This window comes from Nuphar pumila, chromosome 4, assembly GCF_984573655.1.
Source record: "Nuphar pumila chromosome 4, dmNupPumi1.hap1.1, whole genome shotgun sequence".
Lineage (NCBI taxonomy): Eukaryota > Viridiplantae > Streptophyta > Magnoliopsida > Nymphaeales > Nymphaeaceae > Nuphar > Nuphar pumila.
The window spans coordinates 5,418,701-5,441,280 of NC_143252.1; the positions used below are offsets into that span (position 1 = coordinate 5,418,701).

Consider the following 22,580-nt stretch of genomic DNA (forward strand, 5'->3'; position numbering starts at 1 on the left):
AAAACACAATACCATTTTCAGAACCATCGACTTCATTGCTGGTTAAGTTACGAAGGTCCAAAACCAGAGAGGACTCTTGACCATGAAAAATAGGAGGTACAGCACAGGAAACAAGTTTTTGCCTGAAAAACAGCAACAAAGCCTCTGGCTGTGGATGGGACATCAAAAGAAAATAAAGAAATCACCATCAAAGAAATAGCCAAACATTCAAAATATCATAATAATAAAAATAAAGGAAAGGCAGATAGAGGGAAAAAATGCAGATATTAATTACACAGATAGAGGGAAAATGCAGATATTCATTACAGAAGAAGGCCTAGTAACAGACCCTAAATGAGTAAAGACAAGGGGAACTGAAAAAAGAAAGGGTCAAAACCACTGAAGAAAAAATATTAGTGTTCATCAGCAGTAGATAACAAAGAACTTGTTGCACCATAAAAAAAAATCGTGTACAAAAACCCAGAACCACTGTTTTCTCATATGACTGAACCGTCAGATTCTAAGTTCACACCCAGTGTATCTATGCAATCCTTATCATCTTTGGTTATCTATTGGCTTCTGCAGATAACAGGGTGATTAGAGAATGATTGGTCAGCGGCTGTGTGTACTATGAAGGCTAGCAAGTCAGGTTATCGCTTTGAGGGTCTCTCATCCTCCACTTCATCACTTCTAGACCTCTTCTTCTGTGCTGGAACTTCAACTTTTCCATTGCCAGTACCATCATCACTGTCATCATCATCATCATCATCATCTAGATCTTCATCCTCACCATTTTCTTCGCCTGGCTCAAAATCACTAGCATCTTCTTCCTCAGCACGACTGACAGGGCGAACAAGGTACTCCGTCCGCAACTCCTAAATTCAGTGTCATTTTAGAATCAGCTAACAATGCCAGAAACATCAACTGAACAACTAAATAGACACAAGTAGATCAAACACAGATGAATACCAATACCGTACAACCCCACTTGTAAATTTGTAATAAAAAAATACGAGTGAAACACACTAAACGCTGAGTGGAAGTAAAACGGGAACAATAACATGTAAAACAGAATCAGAAAAAAAAATTAAAGAATTAAATCTATGGAGAACATGACTTTAGCAATTACACCAGAGGGGGGGAATAATCGCCACCTACATAATCAAACTAATATATCTGACATTAACCATTAAATTTCAACAGATGATTGAAGGTAACAAAGTTCAGATGACACCTAAAAGCATATTGAAAATAACCTACCAATACTTCTACAGGATAACAAATCAATTAGTAGTCATACATAAATTTAGACCAAAGCTGCAGATAATCAATGTCATATTTTCCATCAAAGATGAAGAATCAACCAAGCCAAATCAATGCCAGGTTACCACAATAACAGGTGGTAGCAAATTCCAGGGGATCCGGCCTGCATACCAGCTATCGCTACACCACAGAACGAGGTATTACAGAGAAATGGACTACTTTTTTAACCCCAAAGTTTCTCAATAGAGCAATGAAAATCACCAACAAAATTACATTGCTTTAGATGGTAACAAAAAGACTATAGCCTCAAATTGTACTCCAAATTCAAACCATTATACTAAAATTTGCTGAAACAGGTAATATCGAACCTGAAAAATTGAATAGTAGAAAGACCAAAAACAAACTACCCAAAGAAGACCAAAGAGTCATTCATCCAACGGGACAAGAGAAATTATGAACTACTGGGCAGCAACTTGGGGCGTATAACATTAAGAAAGAAGACTTTTCAATTGTTTCGTTCTTCTCATTAAACAAAAAAAAAACAACGAATAAAGAAGAGAGCATCTAGAAAAAGGCAGTTAGACCAACAAGAACAAATGATACATCTCCGATTTTTAACCCCAGACCTTCAACCATCCCCGAAAAAACGTGACATCATCATGAGATGGAAATAGAGAAAGAATAATGGTGAATATTCCGGAAGCTAAATCAACCATCGTTATATCTAACTTCCAAAAAACTAAAAAAAAAACTATTTACTCTTTTGCAGAAAAAAATCAATACGTTACTTCCTGTTCAACCAAGCTATCAACATCTATTGAACCAAAGTAATCTAAAAAAAATAGGACATAACCCAGATATATTTTATATCTATCAAATAGAAAGAAAAAGTAACAGCAGATAAATGAAATAAAACACAGACGAATCCCCATCAACAAAAGGCATCTAGAATCATCACATCAAAAAAATAATTACAAATTACATCTACCAACAGAAGAAGCCTATCGTAAATTACATTAAACAAAGTAAAAAGAAAATACCACCATTCAAAAACTTAACAAAAAAAATAATCATGGGTGGTATCAAGCTTCATTCAATCGATCACAAGGAACAAAATACAGAAGGAAAAAAAACCATATTTCGAAGAAGAAAAGACGTAAAAAATTACCTCTTCTTCCTCGCCTTGCTCATCAACCTCCCCCTCATCATCAGCATCGTCATCATCTTCTTCTTCTTCTGCATCGTCATCGTCATCACCAACACCACCACTACCAGAAGCACCGGCATCGCCACCTTCATCATCCTCATCCCCATCATCGTCATCATCGTCATCGTCGTCATCATCATCATCATCACCATCTATCTCCTGAATCTGGGGAACAGCTGGTCTAGACACCAACACACCCTCATCCTCCTCCGCTTCCTCCTCCCCATCATCATCCTCCTCCTCATCATCATCACCGCCACCGGTGCCATCATCGTCCTCATCATCATCCTCTCCATCTATCTCTTGAATCTGGGGAACGGGTGGTCTAGACACCGTCACACGATCATCACCGTCATCTTCCTCCGCCTCCCCATCATCATCATCATTATCATCATCATCATCATCGTCGTCGTCGTCGTCGTCGTCATCACCCCCATCATCATCATCCTGATCATCATCATCCTCTTCCTCCTCATCATCACCATCATCATCCTTCACCTCAACTACCTCTTCCACATCATCGTCGTCGTCGTCGTCACCGTCGTTCTCATCATCATACTCCACATCCCCATTCAAAACCTTCCCTTCCTTCTCCTTCTCCTTCTCCTCCTTCTCCTTCTCCTTCTCCTTCACATCCATGGCTGCCATCTCCCTTTCTCTCTCTAGAAATTAAACAAAAAACAAAAAATAAAACCCAAATTTCCAAAAAAGGATATAAAACCCTAATTTTTCTTCACACAATAATCCAATATGAGAATTTATTCATTCTCTGGATAATCACGAAAAAATGGGAAAAAACTTTAGAGAGAGAGAAGGGTTCGAGTCGACTACCAGTATCGAGCTCCCTCCCTGCGAACACGAACCCCGCGTCCCTCAGTCTGCACTTCAGGCCGTCCGATGGCTCGGATCGATGACGTGGCTGTTGATCGGACGGACAGTGCTGCTCGTGCCAGCCTTGTGCCTGTTTTTGTGCTTTAAAAATAGCAACCGTCCGGTCCCTCCCCACGGGACGTTTCCCTTCCCACCTCTCTCTCTCTATCTCTCTGCCCTATCCTTCGCACGTGTAGGTAGGTTACCACGTGGGGACTAGGGCTGACGTGAGATGAAGCTCAGCGAGATATTTTGGTATCAAAATGTTGGCGATATTTTAAAATAACGTTAAAGTGCAGTTAACACTAAAAACCCTGATATTTTCTTTCTTGATTACAGATATCGCAATTTATCAATATGTTTGCGTTCTTATCGGGCAATGATTTTTTATAGACTAAAAACCTTAGCAATATTTTTAACTAGGGGTGTCAACGGATTGAGTTTGGTTCGGATCCAGGTAAGACCAAACCTATATTTGAGTTTAGATGTTGGTATCAGGTCCCGACCCGAGTTCAATCGAACTTACCATAAGAGAAATCATACCCTAATTCTATGAAACCAAGCTCGGATAATATCCACTAAAATAATATTTTTTATCTTTATTGCATTGAAAGAGTGTGGATCTTAGTTAGAACTCGGGTTGGGGTCTTAGTTTGATGTAAAATTTCACAAACCATACTCGGCTTCATATATTAATGGGACACTAGTTTGACCGTGATTCTAATCTGACATTCTTGTTTATCACCAGACCTTGACCCCATAGGGTTTGGTATGAGTGGGGTTTCGGGTCAAACCCAACAAATTGTCAATCCTATCTTGAAAGGGTGGCCTATTTTTTAAAATGTATATTATATTTGTTGTTATTATATTAGCTAGGTTTTGTGAGAAATGAAAAATTCCAAATTTGCACTAGATTTTGCTTCTCTAACATATATAATACATTTTATTCCCTTTTTCTTACTTCGATATATTTTACAATTTAGTTGTTTAACGGAATTTTTTAGTTAAAAAACTAGAGAAACTCAAGATAAATTAACGGACAAATATTTGCTATTTTTAAATGTTTGTCACCAACTTCGACAGAAGTGGAAATGGATAGGGATGGCAGTGGACAGGGGGAAACAGGGCCTTGTCCTGCCTTGCCTTGTTTGGACCGGGGATGGAGGACATGAAACAAGGATAGAGGCGGGGATGGACTTACGCTTTCCCCATCCTCGATCCCCGCCCCGCCCCGCCCTGCCCCGCCCTCATTCCTTCTTTAAAAATGGCAGTGGATCGAGGGAAAATGGGGCCCCGCCCCGCCTCAGCCAGAGTCAAGACCTTGTCCCTCACCCCCATCCATCATCCCTAGGAATGGGACCTTAAGCTTATGGAGAGTAGACCTAGAGTTTGGGTTATTTACAGGAAGATCACCCAAGCATTCGAAGATTCCATTTCAAGTGTGCGTGTGTCTGTGGATCTCAACGATGGACGGTTTGTGAGACTCAGACTTCCTCATAAGGGCATGCTTCGATGGGTTGCACCAACTCCGCTAGAGACCCAGAATCGTTTTTGCTTGAGGATCCAGTTGGGTTAGAAGCAGGCCTGGTTCAATCCGGGAGTGAAGCCCCTGCTTTTTAAAAATTTTACATATAAATTGGCCATATCTTAATTGGATACTGGGTTAGGTCCGTCTATGACTCATCAACGCCATATAGAAATCCAACAGCTTATGGATCCCACAAATCCAAGCAATCAAGTATTTGAGAGTAGGGATGTCAATGAATCAGATTTTATCTTCGTTTAATCGCATTTGGTAAACCAAAACCATATCCAATTATAATCAGATGTGAATATGGTTTTGATTTTTTGCTCATAAATCTAACAAATATCTGGATTTGACGGATACCCAAGTTCGTTTATATGTAAAAAAGCAGATCTGGTATGAGCTTTCCACCATCCTAATCTGAATCCGTTTAGCCAACATTTGATTATTCATTTGATTACTTGAATATGGTATTTGACCACATCTGCATCCGAATCGGGACCGGTTTGTGTAAAGCCCACTACTTGCAAACAATTGCTGCCATTTACCCTATGCAATAAATACCAATATTTTGAAAATAACAAAAAAAACATATATTCTTGAAAATTGTGGTATTTTTACCTTGTTAGCTTTCTTTTGTTGCAAGTTTGCATTGCTCCTAACTCTTTTGCTTGTTGTCTTTACTCAAAAAAGATAATGTGTTGGCCCTTCCAAAATTATTGTTTAGGCATTTCATATCATTCATACATAGTGTTTTGATCTAACATTTCAATTGAAGCTAAGGTCAAAAATATGGAATAAACAAGTGGTTTCACGATCTGCGGAAAGTAGATCAGGTCATGCTGAACATGAGCGTTTTTGCTCATGTCGGCACGAGCAAAAACGCTCATATTCAGCATGACCTGATCTGCTTCCCTCTACCACCCGGTCAATTATGTTCGACTTAATCCCTTTCTTGGTGCACCAATCAAATGTTTCATTTTATCCGTGAAAAGCCATGGCTAAGGTATTGCCTATTTTTTAGTATTGCATTTGTATCAACATATTAACAAGTTAAAAATGCCTTTTTGTAATTAATTTTTTTTTTGTAAACGGTTTTATGATTTATGCTTGCAAATTTTTTGGTATGTCAATATTTATTTTTGGAGATTATCTTGTATTTTAATTATATTTCTCTTCACCGAGATTTTCTAGAAAATGAGATGTGTGTCATTGAAGGGATTTTCGAAAAATATCAGCATCTGTAAAAGTGAAAATACTAATGAGACTTTTACTAAGGAATATGAAGGATATAATAAAGCTCATCAGAGTTGTATCTTTGTTGCGTTAATATGACATTACAACAAATACGCCTTCATCCCAAAACAATTAGGGTCGGCGATATGAACCAAAAAAGAAAATCATTCTGGGTCCTCCACATGAATCCTTCTCTTCCAATCATTTTTATCCAATGCCATGTCCTCGGTGAGGTTCAAAGCCTTCATATCATTTCCTATCATCTCCATCTAAGTCTTCTTAGGCCTACTTCGACCTCTTTTGACTAATATATTTTTTCAATTATCCATCCTTCGAGCATCATTAGGCCTTCGCCGAATATGTCCAAACCACCGTAAACGATTTTCTCTCATCTTATTTTCAATGGATGCCACGCCTACCTTCTTACGTATCTCCTCATTTTGAATCTTATCTTTTATTGTATTTTCACACATCCATCGAAGCATACACATCTCAACTACACTCATTTTTTGAATATGATGTCTCTTGGCAGCCCAGCATACTGTACCATATAATAAAGCGGGCTTAATTGTCATACTATAAAACTTTCTCTTCAACCACAATGGCATTCTATGATCGCATAGCACTCTAGTTGCACTTTTTCATTTCATCCACCCAACCTTTATCCTATGGTTTACATCTCCATCATTTCGAATGATAGATCCCAAATATTTGAAACAGTCATCCACTGATATTTCTTGCTCGCCAAACTTCACTACACTCTCATCACAACTGTGTTGCTTACTAAACCGACATTCTATATATTCTGTCTTACTCTTACTCAACGTAAAACCTCTTGCTTACAATGTCTGTCTCCATAATTCTAACTTAGCATTAACCTCAGTCTAGACTCATCAATCAAAACAATATCATCAGCAAACAACATACACCACGACACATTTTCTTGAATTGATTTCGTAAGCTCATCCATCACTATAGCAAATAGGAAAGGGCTTAATGTAGATCCTTGATGTAACCCAATTGTTATAAGAAAATTGTTTGTCACCCCTCCACAAGTGCGCACATTGGTTACCACTCTTTCGTACATATCTTTAATTATACTAATGTACTTGAGAGAAACACCTTTCTTCATCATTGTCCACCAGAGAACATCCCTAGGTACTCTATCGTATGCCTTCTCTAAATCAATAAAAAACATATGCAAATCTTTGTTCCTCTCTCTATATCTCTCAATAATGTGTCTAAGAAGATGTATAGCTTCCATAGTTGATCTTCCAGGTGTTAATATGACATTGAAAACGTTACATTCAAAATGGTGATGTTTTTTTAATGTACTGTATCTTTGGCATTTAAAAATATCATGTCGTTATCGTGATATTTTCAAAATATTGCCAAATTTAAGACACAGCGACCAAACAACAAACTCTTTTTTGGTGGCGTTGGGGTACCACATGGAACATGCTGTCTAAAAGTGAATCATGCTTCTGCCCTTGCTGCCCATTAAATTTTTTGTTTTTTTATGGATAATCCAAAAAAAAACAAGAATAATAAAAAATTCTTGAGAAAGTGTCAATATTTGAAAATATATAAAGAAAAACTCCGAATAAAGTATATATATAATAGGGGTTAATGTCAGGATAAAACCGCGATAGGTTCAAAATTCTGCTATTATTGGCCAGGAACGCATCAGACATTGAAAATATCGTGATAAAATTATGATAATTTTTGCCAATGCTTGTGACCATAGTGACAAACGCTTTTTTAGGCGAAAATCTTGTTTTCAAAAACTTGCGAGAAATTGGACATTTTTCATAAATCTTGATTTTTTTCAGCAAAATCTCTGCAATAAAAGAAATAAAAAATATATTTTTATAAGAAAATATTAACAAAAATATTTTAAAATAAAAATACATTTTTTCATGATAAATAGCCATTTAAACATAAAAATCATGTTTAAATCATGGTATTTATGTTTTTTCATAAATCACACGATATTTTGAAAATCTTCAAGAAATTGCCATTTTAAACTTTCAGGCAATTTCTTGCGATATTATAAATACCGCGATATTTGTCACTATGCTTATGACATATATAAGAAGAAAAATTGTTGACGCCATCACCAAACATGTCCTTTTAGAGCCTTTGTCAGTAAATTTTTGTGAAACTGCTCAATGGATCGAATCGACCCGAATCCAGGTATAGGCAAAAAAGATGCTGACTCAAATGTTGTTTTGGTTTATATGAACTGGAGCTGAGTAACATGTGGATTGGGTTTGGACTATGATTTTTGCTAGATACAAAGAAGTTGATCTGACTGACCTAAGTGTTTTCTTATATATTTTTATGTAAAAAATATATTGTAAATACCCTCAAAATTATGTGGGTCGGGTCTGAGACTTCACTTTCTCAAACCAACATATCCCGAAACCAAGTGCTAAGGATGTCAATCACTACAAGAAAAATCTTAATTAACGATGACAATTTGCAACAGATTTTTTTCGTCGCAAATTAGTGATGGATTAGCGAGAGAAAACTATTTGTCGCTAACATTCGAAATATTTATAGAATTAGCGACGACAATATCTTCCTCTCTAAATCCGTCGTTAATTAGCGATGGATTAGCGACAACATTTTTCTGTCGCCAAAACACTACAAAAAAATTTTAATTAGCGACGGAATTAGAGAGGGAGATATTTTCATCCCTAATCCATCGCTAATTAGCGACAAATTAGAGACAGAAAAATTCCCTCGCTAATTTCGTCGCTAATTTTTTATTTAAACCGTCACACCTGAGGCACAAAATTTTCCCTCCCCCCCGTTCGAAAGTTTTCCTCCCTCCATTTTTCCCTCCCCCCGTTCGAACTCTGAACTGCAGTCTACTTATCAGGAAGGAAGCATAGGTGCATTTCGAGAATTTTTTTGGAACTCTGGTTGTGAAGTTTCTGACGAGAAAGAAAAGGAAGAGAGAAGAAATCAATGGCGCCCCAAAACTGCTCAAGCCTTGACACGTGGACCTTTCGGCCTTCGCTGACCGTCGATTCCTGGTTCTCAGAGAAATTCATAAGCCGTGAGACCGACGCCCTCACTCGGGCGCTCCAGCTTGAAATCTGCAACTCTGACTCCCTTGCCTCCCTTCCCAAGCCGAACGCCCTCACCACCACGAGTGCCACCAGCTCCGAGACGGACAACCCCCTCCTCCCTCCCGCCCGCCGGACCACCGTCGCCCCTCTGCCTACCGGACGGATCTCCAAGAGGAAGTCCCAGGCGTCAAAGAAGACGCCGAAGACGTTCATCAACGCCGACCCCGCCAATTTCCGCTAGATGGTCCTTTGGCCGTCGACACGGAGCTTGTTGATCTCCTTCCTGCGGCTGCCCGCGTCCCTTCTCTCGTCGTGTCTGGCTCGTTGCGGAAGAGCGTCCCGACGCCGGAACGCGCCAGTTCTGTGCAAAAAAAATTGCTCTCTGTCGGAGAACGCACCGGGAGAGAGCAAAATTTTTTTTTTTTTTTTTTTAAATTTAACGACGGATATTATCCATCGCTAATTTAAAATAGCGAAGGAATTGTGATGGATGATGTCCGTCGTTAATCCGTCGCAAATTAGCGACAGATAAGTTATGGCACTAGCGTCGAAAAATTCACGATAAAAGTTATCCGTCGCTAATCTGACGCTAAACAGTTTAGCGACGGATTAGCGTCGGATTAGCGACGAATTTAGGTCGTTGCTAATCTGCAGGTTTCTTGTAGTGAATGAACCGGGGCGGGGGACAAGGTTTCCACCCCCGCCCCGTCTCAAAATCCTGCCCTTCATTCTTGCCTCAATCCCCACACAAGTTTTGATTTTAACTTCTATCCCCGCTTCCATCCAAGTTCCAAACGAGACGAGGTGGGGCAGGCCCCATTTCCCCTCGGTCCACTACCATCCCTAAAGAAGGTTTGGGGACGGGGCAGTGAAAAGCATAAGTCCATCCCCGCCTCCATCCCTGCATGGGTTTTGATTTTAACCTCCATTTCTGCCTCTGTCACCATTTCATGTCCTTCATCCCCAGTCCAAATAGGGCAAGGCTGGGCGGGGTGCCATCCCTACCAAGTGCTTGTTATTTGAACGAGTTTAGGTGCACCCAACCCGTTGAATCATGCAAAGTAATTAATTTGGTAAAAATGCGCTAGCTTAAATTTTGCGAGAGTAAGATGTGACACTAGGCAGGTATAATCCACCAAACCAACAAAAATGCCATCTTAATTTTCAGAACACCTGTTTTAAAAATATCAAATTTTTATTTCTTATATACACTTTACATGAGTAATAAGAATAAAACATGGTTTATTATACGTTAATCATTTCATACGCATAATTCCAATGAATTTACAGTTTAAAAACAATTTACAAAAATCTAAATTTTATAAAAAGTGCCAAAGAATGTATTTCTGATCCAAAGTTAAATCTGAAATCCAAAGTTAACGTTGTTGAGGCATAAGAAAATGCTCTCTCTCTCTCTCTCTGGGCTGTCTAAATTTTATAAAAAGCATCAAAGAACGTGGTTCGGATCCAAAGGTAAAGCCGAAATCCAAAGTTAACGTTGTTAAGGCATAGCCTCTTAGAAAATTCTCTCTCTCTCTCACTCAGAGGGGGCAGTCGATCGGGGGGAACAGGATCCCACCCCACCTTGCCCCGTTTGGATCGAGGATGGAGGACATGAAATGGGGATAGAGGCGAGGATGGAGGTTAAAATCAAAACCCGTGCGGGATAGAGGCATGGATGAACTTACACTTTTCTCGGACCCGCCTTGCCTCACCCTGCCCCCGATCCCCGTTAGTAAAATGCTAGAATACTCTTTAAGAAGAAAACGGGCCCCCCACTCTGCCTCGCCCCGTTTGAACTGGGGATGGAGGCAGAGATGAAGGTTAAAATCAAAACCCATGCGAGAATAAAGGGCAGAATTTTGAGACGGGATGGAGACCTTGTCCCCGACCCCGATCCACTGCCATCCCTACTCTCTCTCTCTCTCTAGAATAAGCCTAGGGTCAGCGTGCGCCAGGAATCATTCGCCATCGACTTATTGTGGGGTCTTCAACCAGTATGTCAGTGCAACAAATGACAGATTATTTGGCGAACTTGGCTTCTCTCGTCCTAGTGGGCCATTTGAATGGCCCACAACAATGCTATTTTTTGGCATATTCCTGTGGTTTTCAATAAACTATTGAACCTTATCTTGGCGGATGTGTACGCCATTCTGCGCATCAACCTTCCTGAGCTTCAACGCAATTTGCCTCCATCGCTCCCTCCTAAACGAGGGTAACGTTAGTTTGCTTTTTCTTTTTTGTGCTTCTTGACTTGTCTTGGGCCTTTTTTATATTTTTGGCAGGTTCAATGTTGGTTGAACCTGTTTTTGTAATGTTGATGATCATAGTGCGTCTCTCTCTCTCTCTCTCTCTCTCTCTCTCTCTCTGAACAGATGATCCAACGGTTTCGACTGGATGCCGATTTTTAAATGTAAAAATAAAAAATAATGGACATGGCGATGGTATATTGCTACATTTTGACAAAGCCCGGCTGAAATAGTCATGACCAACCCAGACCTCAAAATTACGTCCAAAATAACTTGGATATGGACCTCAAAGGGTCCAATGACATATATGATTGGATCAAACCTGGCCTGTTGAGTACGAAGACGCATCAGTCTAGGTAACCAAATCGGTTTCACTCGTACCCTATGTCATCCCTGTGCTCATAGGCCTCCTTGGGATTTCAATATTGATTCATGTTGTTTTAATCACACCCAAGTCCACAGATGTGATCTACATCATTTATTTAGTGAAAATCCACATTTAAATAACCTGAATCTGACCTGTGTTCAGAATTTTTTGGCAATTTAAAAATCAACGGTTCACCAAAACAAAATATTTGCAAATTAAAAAAACATATTTTTTTTTTGTTGTTGAAAAAATACGATCCAAGGGTGAATTCTGACTAAATGGAGGATGCATCTATAGGGTGAGATTTGATCAAAACAACTTGCATCATAATATTTAAGAGGGGTACGAAGACAAGTGACATAGGGATGACTCACTAGCTTGAGCTGCAGCCGGATTAGGATTTCATCTTTTCCCCCTACTGCCAAGATCCAAGTTGGAAAAAAAAAAGTGAAAACTGAATTTTAGGTTTGACGACTTCATCATGACAGGGTAAGCGATGTAAATCGGGAGGGTTTGATTTACGAGAAAACTATGAATTAAGATTACCTCTACTAGATCTAAGAAAAGCTTAAAATAGAAGGAAAATGTAAGAATTAAAGAGGAAAATAAAAAATTAATGAAAAAAGAATAACTGATTCATCTCATTCAACTCTTTGCACTACATAAACCCTATATTGAATATTTTATAGGAAAACACATAAACCCTAGGTATACTTTAGATCCGAGATGGATCTATTACATAAAAAGATCCAAATCTACATAAAAAATCCAAATAAAAAGAACCTTCAAATGAATCTTTATAAACCTGGGTCTTCTGACCCACTCCTGCATCAGTAAAAGCTGGATGTGCACATGCAGGCCAGTGAAGACCTGGTCCATGCCAACCTGTTCTGGTCCTAGCTTCGCATGACTTGAAGCTACAGCCTCTATTACCAGGATCACTTTGCAACTGGCTGCTGCTCAATTTCTACGCATACGTTAACCATGTGATATGAACCATAAACAACCCCTCTCAGCTTGGCACCCGGTTTGGAGTTCATGAACTTGGTCTGGCTCAACGTGATGTTGGGCACCAACATGCACAGTTGGCCTAACTCCGGCAAAAAACTCATGACTCAGTAGATGCGAGGTTCTTCTAAATTATAATTTTAAAATCTGTCACAAAGACACGCGGATACGAGGATGCGTGACGTGGATTTGATTCGAAAGTTCAGTTTTTTTTTTTTGGAAAATAGTCGAGGACACTTTTTTTCTAAAATTGTAATCAATAAAAAACTTATTTTTGATATTTTAATATTTAAAATAAAATTTAAATAAAATAAAACAAAAAAATATTAAAAACTATTAAAATATTCAGCATACGTATCAGTGTCAGTGTCTCTGTGTCCGAGCATGTCACCAGGGATACACCACCAAAATGGCATGTCCTTGTGACATAGTTTAGGTTGTGTTTGATTGAATGGACAAACTCCACCTGGACACACCAGGTTGTGTTTGTCCAGGACCTGTGAGTCTCACCCCCTCAGGTTTCGTCGCCTCCTCTTTTTATAACACAACGGGTCCCTGCCAGACCCGTTGGTTCTCGCGTATCAAACGCAGGGCCGCACCCTGCTCGGGTGCCTCTCCCAATTCAAACATGCCCTCAAAATACACAAAAATACTATATATATAATTTCTGTTGCTATACATAGAAAGTAGAGCTGGTAAATGAGTTGAATGAGCAGAGTTTGAAGTGTTCAAGCTTGGCTCTCATTATTGTGGTGAGCCAGGCCAAGTACCAGCTTATAATGACCCCATGTTAAAGGAGCCGAGTTCGAGCTGGCTTGTTTGTAGGAAAAATACATTGGTTTAGAGCTGAAAGAAGTCGGATTACAAAAATTATATGTAAAATATATCTACAATATATTTTGCAATACCTAACAAGCTTATATGAGTCGAGCCGAGCAGAGTACATATACCAATTGTTCATATTTAGCTCACTGAACCTATTTTACGAGTTCAAACAGGCGTTTTATGAGCAGAACATGAGCCAAGCAACGAGCAACTCAGCTTGTTTCTCAGCCCTAATTGAAAGTATGTATTATGCTTCGGCACTATTATTATTATTAATATATATATATATATATATATATATATATATATATATATATATATATATATATATATATATATTTGTAGTTTTCTTTGCAAAAAATAACTCTTGTTTTCCCTTTTCTGGATATTTTCCATAAAATACGCAGCTAAAACTTGATCTGAATTGGGTGAAAGAACCTAAATCAGACCAAAACTTGGGTGAGCAGCTGAATCTCACTGGTTTTGAACCGAGCCATTGAGTTACTGAGTCAACTCAACGAGTTTGCCAAGTACCTGTAAAAAGGACCATTTCAATTGAAGGCTCATGCGGCTCATACACATTAAAGATGCCCATAAACTTTGATAATTATCATTTCCTATTGAATTGGTGTGAAGATATTTGGTTGGTGAAATGGCAAAATGGCAGATTTATATTACAGTGGAAATTCAAGTATCTTTGGTATTTCATATCTGAGTTTGAGATCATCCGACCAGACATCCTTTATCTCAATTCCAAGTTTGAAATTGAAGAAATCAATGTGACATACACTGGGTAGTCGTGTCCTCAACTCAGAGTTTTATGTTGCAGCTGAGAGGCGACCCTATTAAGTGACCTGGTTCTCGGTGAGGGTTTTTCTTTGTCAGAAAAAAATTTGAAATAAGGGCAAAGAAGACAAGGTCAGTAATTTAAAACTTCAAAAACAAGTGACATTAAGTTCCGATATGATTTACAAGGGCTCTGGAGACCTAGTTAGGTGAGTCAGTTTCAGGTTATCAAATTGAAGGATGTTGAGAGCAGGGGCGGAGCCAGGAATCTAAACTAGGGCGGGCACAATTGCACTGTGAAAAAAATAATTACTAATAAATGAAGTGCCAAGTATGAAATGTTTACACTGAAAATAAATGTGAATGATCAAACTACTTCAATAAAATATAGGTATATCAAATACTAAAACAAATCAACAAAAACACAAAAAAATCCCAAAACTCCTAATAGAAATAAAAAGTTTGAAAAACACACAAACCTTCCATACTAATAGAAATCAAACATAGATGTCTTAATTATTACTAATTAAAATGCTAACTGAAAAGAAAAACAAAAACAAAAAAGTCCCTAAATCCCTAATTTAATCATTCATATCATTTGAAACAATGCAAGTCAAAAACCAAAATCCTAACAAAAATCATAGATCTAGCATCTATGCTAATTAATAAAATAACAAACAAAACCCTTAATATTCTAAGTTCTAACCAAAATCAAATATTCATTCTTTATGGATTCATAGTTAATGATAATTGAAAAAGAAAAACACAAACCCTAAAAGCATAATTCGGCATTCATGTTGACAAACACCACATCAAAACCCTAATTCATACAAATATCGTAAACCAAGAATAAATCTCTTGGTGCTTGACTTGTTAAAGAGACAACTCTTACTATGGCTAAACAGCAGGGAGCTAGAGGAGGAAGAAGCGATGGCAAGACTGGGTGCTTCAGAGTAAACATGAGTTCTGTCATATGACATTATTGTAAGAAATTTGGGCATATGAAAAATACATGCCCAGTTCTCAGAGAGAAAGAACACAGGAGCCTTTGTAGCCTCTTCCAATAAAGAGAGTGTGAAGCTCAAAGAGGTGCAGGTAGCTAACAACTTTCAGTCACCATCTCCTACCACCAATGATACTTCTGAGACCTTGTTAGATGTGCAGATACAAAAATTGCACTGTGATAATGCCACCAAAAAAACCGCTTGGAAATAGATTAGCCAAGGTAAGACTTTAAGAGCACAAAATGCAAGTAGTTAGGACTTTGCAATCAGTATCATGAGGCAATTCACAATAATAGGAAAATGTTTGCTTATATCGCCCCACATGTCTTGTAATGAAAGACGATGAAATAATACAGAAGCAAAAAATCACAGATTTCCAAAAAGAAAAATAAGAGGATGATATAAAGATAATAGAGGTATGCTGAAGCTCCATCATTGCTCGATAGCCAATAACAGTTGGAAGTTAGGACACTAAAATACAAAAGACAATTGTACCAATAGAGTATACACCACATATATATGTTGATAACTTGATATATGCTGATTACATTATTGCTGCAATAGAGTTCTTCAGAAACACTGTGTATATGCCACCATTACTAAAGGAATGGTAATACACCCGCACAAAAAATTATAAATATCAATACAAAATATATATGTTAACCATTTTTGCAGGGTCAGGGCACTTGAAGAATAAAAAAGTTGAGTTGACCGGCATAGGAATAAACTATAACTTTATAAGTAGTGAAGCATAGTTGCATCACCTTTTTCACAGTCAAACTTCACAATTATTTTCCTCACTAACAAAATAGTACTAACAGCAAAAAGTGGCATATAATAACAATACCCCAGAATTTAACATAGCAAGATTCCCAAGTCAGTCAACCATCAACCAAGTTATCAGATGCAGACAAAAAGGAGACCGAGAAATGGCCTTGCCCACTTTGTTTTGTTACCACTGTTGGTCTGCAATGAATGCAAAGGGAACAAGACAATAAAGATTAATGAAATTTACAGAACAATCTATAGTTATGGTGCTAACCATGCCTAAATCGAGGAATTTGAAATTGAAGTGACAACCACATAAAATATATAAATAGTTAAATGCTTATACACATCCTTATCCAAGGAAAAGAAAGAAATTAAAAAGCCACAACATACATCACTGACAACTTCATTGACTAGTTGTTTTGCAGTTTCAATTTGTTCCTTGGTGCCATCCATCTGAACTGTTCTCTTGGCTGAGGCATCACCATGAGAAAGATGTAGGGGAATAATCTGCAACAGTCAGAAAGAACCACATGTAAGTAACACATGGCACATTATGAGCAAAACATGAAAGCCAGAACCGAATACGAGCATGTCCATGTGTATGTTTGTGTGCACAATAAATAACACTCGGTCTGTATATGAGAAATTACAGACCTTAATATGAGAGTTCCAGATCTGCTCTGCATACTTTTTATAGTTTTGCCACCCTTACCAATGATCAAACCAACCTGTTTAAAAGGAAAGATACCAAATAATCTGGACCATCCAACTTGATCCTCTAATAGTCAAGGATGCCACTAATACACTTGATCCTCTCCCCTCAACATAGGCATAACAACATCCACGATTAAATAACCCCAGTAAGCTGTCATTCAAGGCCAGCTTGATTAACAGATAAGAAAAAGAGACAACACAATCAAACAACAGATAAGAAAGAGACAACACGATGATCGCAGAGTGTTGAAAGATTAAGATGGAAAGTAACTGATTTACTTTCTATATTTTTGAGATAATCCATTCCTAAAATGTCTAAGGAAAGTGTTTATCCTTTTTAGAATGTCGTTCTTGCTTTGCCTATAAAAGGGCTATTCTTGATGTACCAAGATATAATGAATAACTATGGAGGAGAATCAATTACCGTGGATGTAGGTCAGTATGAGACTGAACCACATAAATCTTGTCTTTTCTTATTCTTGATTCTGAGCTCTCGTTTCATCATGGTATCAAAGCCAGGTTCTCTCTTCACATCTTTGTTGTGGTGGTGGCTGCAAGCCATCATCATTTGACTGCTTTTCTTAGAAAAGTTGCAGTCCTATTTTGGTGTATGTCTCAGTCTGCATACTGAGTCTCTTGAGGAGGTGCAAACGATTTGATGAAAGTGCTTTTTTGAGCCTTCAGTCTGTCACAAAGGGGGCGGTGTTTATATTTGGTCTCAGACATCTCTATTCTGGTGTTATTTTTGGGCATCTAACACAGGTATCAAACTTCATATCATCTGTAAGTCTGTTTTCTGCCCTTTGTTTAATTATCGATTGTTCTCTTCATCAAACACTGAATCTAGCACTTTCTTGTTATGGCAAGCGCTCAAGAAACAACATCCTTATCTTCTCACCAACAACAATTTTTGATCAACGAGCAAACCAATCCCTTGCACAAACTATCGAGAAGGGCAGTTGGCCCAGATGGTATACCTATCGAGGCTTGGAAATGCTTGGGAGAGAAAGGTTTAGAATGGTTGACAAATCTTTTTAACAAGATTTGGCAGACAAATAAGATGCCTAATGAGTGGAGGAAGAGTACTTTGGTACCTCTATATAAGAATAAGGGTGATATACAAGATTGCACAAACTATCGTGGTATAAAACTCATGAGTCATACTATGAAACTTTGGGAGAGGGTGATTGAGTCTAGGTTGAGGAAGATTGTCATGATATCGGAGAATCAATTTGGTTTTATGCCTGGAAGATCAACTATGGAAGCTATACATCTTCTTAGACAACTTATTGAGAGAAATAGAGAGAGGAACAAAGATTTGCATATGGTTTTTATTGATTTAGAGAAGGCTTACGATAGAGTACCTAGGGACGTTCTTTGGTGGACAATGATGAAGAAAGGTGTTTCTGTCAAGTACATTAGTATAATTAAAGATATGTATGAAGGAGTAGTAACCAATGTCCGCACTTGTGGAGGGGTGACAACCAATTTTCCTATAACGGTTGGGTTACATCAAGGATCTGCTTTAAGCCCTTTCCTATTTGCTATAGTGATGGATGAGCTTACGAGATCAATTCAAGAAAATGTGCCGTGGTGTATGTTGTTTGCTGATGATATTGTTTTGATTGATGAGTCTAGAGCTGGGGTTAATGCTAAGTTAGAATTATGGAGACTGACATTAGAAGCAAGAGGTTTTAAGTTGAGTAAGAGTAAGACAGAATACATGGAATGTCGATTTAGTAAGCAACAAAGTAGTGATGGGAGTGTAGTGAAGCTTGGTGAGCACGAAATACCGGTGGATGATTCTTTCAAATATTTGGGATCTATCATTCAAAAGTATGGAGAAATTGATGGAGATGTAAATCATAGGATAAAGGTTGGGTGGATGAAATAAAAAAGTGCAATTGGAGTGTTGTGCGATCGTAGAATGCCATTGCGGTTGAAGGGAAAGTTTTATAGGACGACTATTAGGCCCGCTTTACTATATAGTACACAATGTTGGGCTGCCAAGAAACTGTTAGAAAATGACATATATATGTATATACTTGAATATATATATATATATATATATATATATTTATATATATATATATATACATACTTTTCGTAATACAAGAGTATGTATATGTATATATATATGTATATAACTATATATTTAAAGTATATACTTATATTCTTGTAATACTTTTTTATCTATTTATTTTTGTAATTTTATTTCTTTCTTATTTTTTGTCTTTTTGTCAAACAGTCATAATTGACTAGAGCTGTTGGACTGTCAAAACAGCCAACAGCCTTTTTGTCAGGTTCTGTCAAACAGTCAAAATGTTGACTGTTTGAATAGAGCTGTTGGGCTACTCCCAACGGCTCTAATTAGAGCTGTTGGGAGTAGCCCAACAGCTATCCCAACAGCTATTTTAATAGCTCCTCTCATGTAACCTCTCTATAAATAAGGGCATGCTGCCCATTGTAATTTATATACAAAGGTAGAGGGCTTTACCTCTCACATATTCAGATTCAAGTGCATTTATGCACTATTCTTATGTTTGTGCTGTGGAGCATTTTGTATGCTATTTTGGTTTACCATATTGGGTGAATGTATGTTTTGTCAAGTTGTTTGTAGACTTGATTGTGTGAAAGACTCTTTACATGGTATCAAAGCTTGGTGTATGATCAACCGTGCATTGGTGAGCTGCCTCGTAAAGCATGCCTTCTTTCTTTCGTGATTGGTGGTTCCTTTTTTTTCTTTGGATTCATCATGGGTGAATTTTTTCCGCACAATACAAGCAACTCCAACTTCATTCCGCCATTCAAACTTGAAGGAAGCAACTATAACATTTGGGCGGGACACTTGGAGACATTCATCAAGGGTCAAGGTTTGTGGGGATTTGTAAGAGGTACTATTCTTGAACCCACTCCCAAAATTACATTAGGTGAAAATGACGTTGAGACTAGTCTTGAAGAAAAAAACAAAGCCATGGAAGAATACTACAAAAAATTAGATGAATGGGAAATGAAAAATGCCAAAATTCTTTCATGGATGCTTAGTGGAGTTGAGACAAAAATTGCCTCAAACCTTTTGTGTTACAAAAAGGCAAATGAAGCATGGGAATATCTTAGAGGTATGTTTACCGAAAAAGATATGGCTCACAAGTATTATCTCCAAGAAAAAGTTAGAAACATTAAACAAGGAGATAAGAATATAAGAGATTATTTTATGGAGTTATCTTCCATTTGGACCCAACTTGCCCAATTTGAACCCAAATGGGAAGGAAAGTGTATAGAAATGCGGAGAGTTCAAGTTGAAGAAGAGAGACTTTTCGCTTTTCTCTATGGTTTGAGACCCGAGTTTGAACAAACAAGGGCCTCCTTGCTATCATCTTCATCACCTCCTCCTATTCATGAGATTCTCACTAAACTTAGTGGAGAAGAGACTAGGCTAAACATGAGTAAAAATGTTAGTGTGCTTGCTACTTCTAGCAATGGCCAAGAAGAGTATTGCGCACTTGCCGCATCAAAACCAGGACACTATATCAAGCCATATAAACCTCCTCATTTTAATAAGAATCGAGGAGAATAAAAAATCATTTGCCATAATTGTAATGAGCCCGGTCATATTAGGCCTCAATGTCCTAGATACAAATATAGGCCTCAAGAAAAGCGTGTTGCGGCTGCACCATCAAAACAAGATGAAGATACTTTGAATCTCAAAGACCTCACCCAATCATTATCTCAACTGACGGAGGCATTACAACCACTGCTTAAAGGATCTACCTCAGGAGCGGCCATTGCAACCTCTTCTACTCCTGGTATGTGCTCTTGGCTTCTTGATTCAAGAGCTTCTTTTCATATGACCCCACATAGATTTATACTATCCGAATGTCAACCTAATTCAAATGCATCATTTGTTTCCACTGTCGATGGTACTGCCTTGGAAATAGAGGGTGTTGGAATTTTTAAAAATGATTTGTCAAAACATAACAACTTTTATGTTCCGAAAATAAGACTTATACCAAAACTTCATCTTAATCTACTTTCTGTTTCTCAAATCTCGGATCATGGATGTGATGTCATTTTCTCATCAAGTAAATGTTGGGTGCAGGATCGCCAGTCCGGGAAATTGATTGGGGAAGGTTCTAGGCAAGGAGATCTCTATTATATGGATTTCCTTTGTATTCCAAAGGAATCATTTTGCAACACTGCCCAAACAAAAGACATACGGACTTGGCATCATAGACTTGGGCATCCAAATATAAGAAAATTAAATTTTGTACCTATTACCAAGAATCTTTGTAAAGATAATTTTGAATGCAAAGAATGTTTACTTGGTAAAATGAAAGTCTTGCCTTATGGTCAAAGAACTTTTTACTCCTCAATGCCTTTTGAATTAGTTCATTCGGATGTATGGGGTCCTGCTCCTGTAGCCTCTAAAGGCGGATTATCCTACTATGTTGTGTTTATTGATGACTTCACTAGATATTGTTGGATTTACTTTCTTAAGTATAAATCAGATGTATTTGCAACCTTCAAAACATTCCATAACATGATTAAAAATCAATTTGAAAGTAAACTCAAAATTCTCAGAACTGACTCTGGAGGAGAATACTTGTCAAATGAGTTTAAACAATTTTTAGAAAATGAAGGAATTTTACATCAAAGATCATGTCCTAGAACCCCACAACAAAATGGAGTTTCAGAAAGGAAACACAGACATATTATGGAAACTACAAGAACTCTTCTTATTGCTAAAAATGTTCCAAAAAATCTTTGGGCTGAAGCTGCATTAACCTCAGTATATCTTATAAATAGGATGCCTTCCAAAACTTTATCTAATGAAATTCCTTTTGAAAAATTATTCAAATATCAACCTGACTATCAAAGACTGAGAATCTTTGGTTGCAAATGTTATGTTTTGAATGATAAAGGAGATAAACTATCTTCTAAAGCTATTTCCTGTGCGTTCATTGGTTATTCAGAAACACAAAAAGGATTTAAATGTTATGATACCAAAAATGATAAACTTCTCATTTCAAGGAATGTTAATTTTGTTGAAAATGAAAGTGGATTTGAAGAAAACATGTCGGAAGACATAAACTCTGATTATTCTTTCTTGTTCAAACTATTGTCTAATGATGAAAATATTTATGTAGAACCTCTTATTGAAAATAGAACAATAGTTGAACCAATAGTATACACTAGAAGAAATCGAAATGCATTCAATGAAGGTGTAAATCAAAGTAATCATGAAGCATCAGAAATTCCTTCAGAACAAACCACTATTCGTAGATCAGAACGAACCTCAAGAATCCCAAATAAATTTGTGTCTTATGATTCATTCTCTCTTAAACATAGAGCATGTCTTATAGCTATCCACTCATATTTTGAACCCTCATGTTACAATGAAGCAAAAAATTTATCTGAATGGATAAAAGCTATGCACATAGAATTAGAAGCTCTTAAAGATGCTAATACTTGGGAAATTCTGGATTTACCTATAGGAAAAAAGACAATAGGTTGTAGATGGGTTTTTAAAGTAAAAACCAAAAGTGATGGATCCTTGGAAAGGCATAAAGCCAGATTAGTTGCCAAAGGATATTCTCAAGAATACGGAGTAGATTACGAAGAAACTTTTGCTCCTGTTGCCAGGATGACCATTGTTCGAATGCTTGTAGCTATTTCAGCTATTAAAAATATAAACG

The 22,580-nt window shown here is 37.6% G+C and overlaps 2 protein-coding genes and 1 long non-coding RNA gene across 3 annotated transcripts; 2 read left to right on the plus strand and 1 right to left on the minus strand.

Moving 5' to 3' along the window:
* Window positions 1-249: 249 nt before the first annotated feature.
* Window positions 250-3,461, minus strand: LOC149839151 (uncharacterized). Its single transcript, XM_090004022.1, has 3 exons — window positions 3,281-3,461; window positions 2,411-3,111; window positions 250-854 (listed from the first exon to the last, which is right to left on the minus strand). Exons 2-3 carry the CDS (start codon window positions 3,095-3,097, stop codon window positions 630-632), a joined length of 912 nt encoding a protein of 303 aa, XP_089860148.1. The 5' UTR covers window positions 3,098-3,111; window positions 3,281-3,461; the 3' UTR covers window positions 250-629.
* A 5,595-nt stretch (window positions 3,462-9,056) lies between these two features.
* Window positions 9,057-9,401, plus strand: LOC149839152 (calmodulin-binding protein 25-like). The gene has a single exon (XM_090003938.1). It carries the CDS (start codon window positions 9,057-9,059, stop codon window positions 9,399-9,401), a length of 345 nt encoding a protein of 114 aa, XP_089860064.1.
* Window positions 9,402-20,610: 11,209 nt separating this feature from the next.
* On the plus strand, window positions 20,611-22,020 carry LOC149839153 (uncharacterized). The gene is made up of 2 exons (XR_016431469.1): window positions 20,611-20,690; window positions 20,984-22,020. It is a non-coding gene; the product is annotated as an uncharacterized LOC149839153 (long non-coding RNA).
* Window positions 22,021-22,580: the final 560 nt, after the last annotated feature.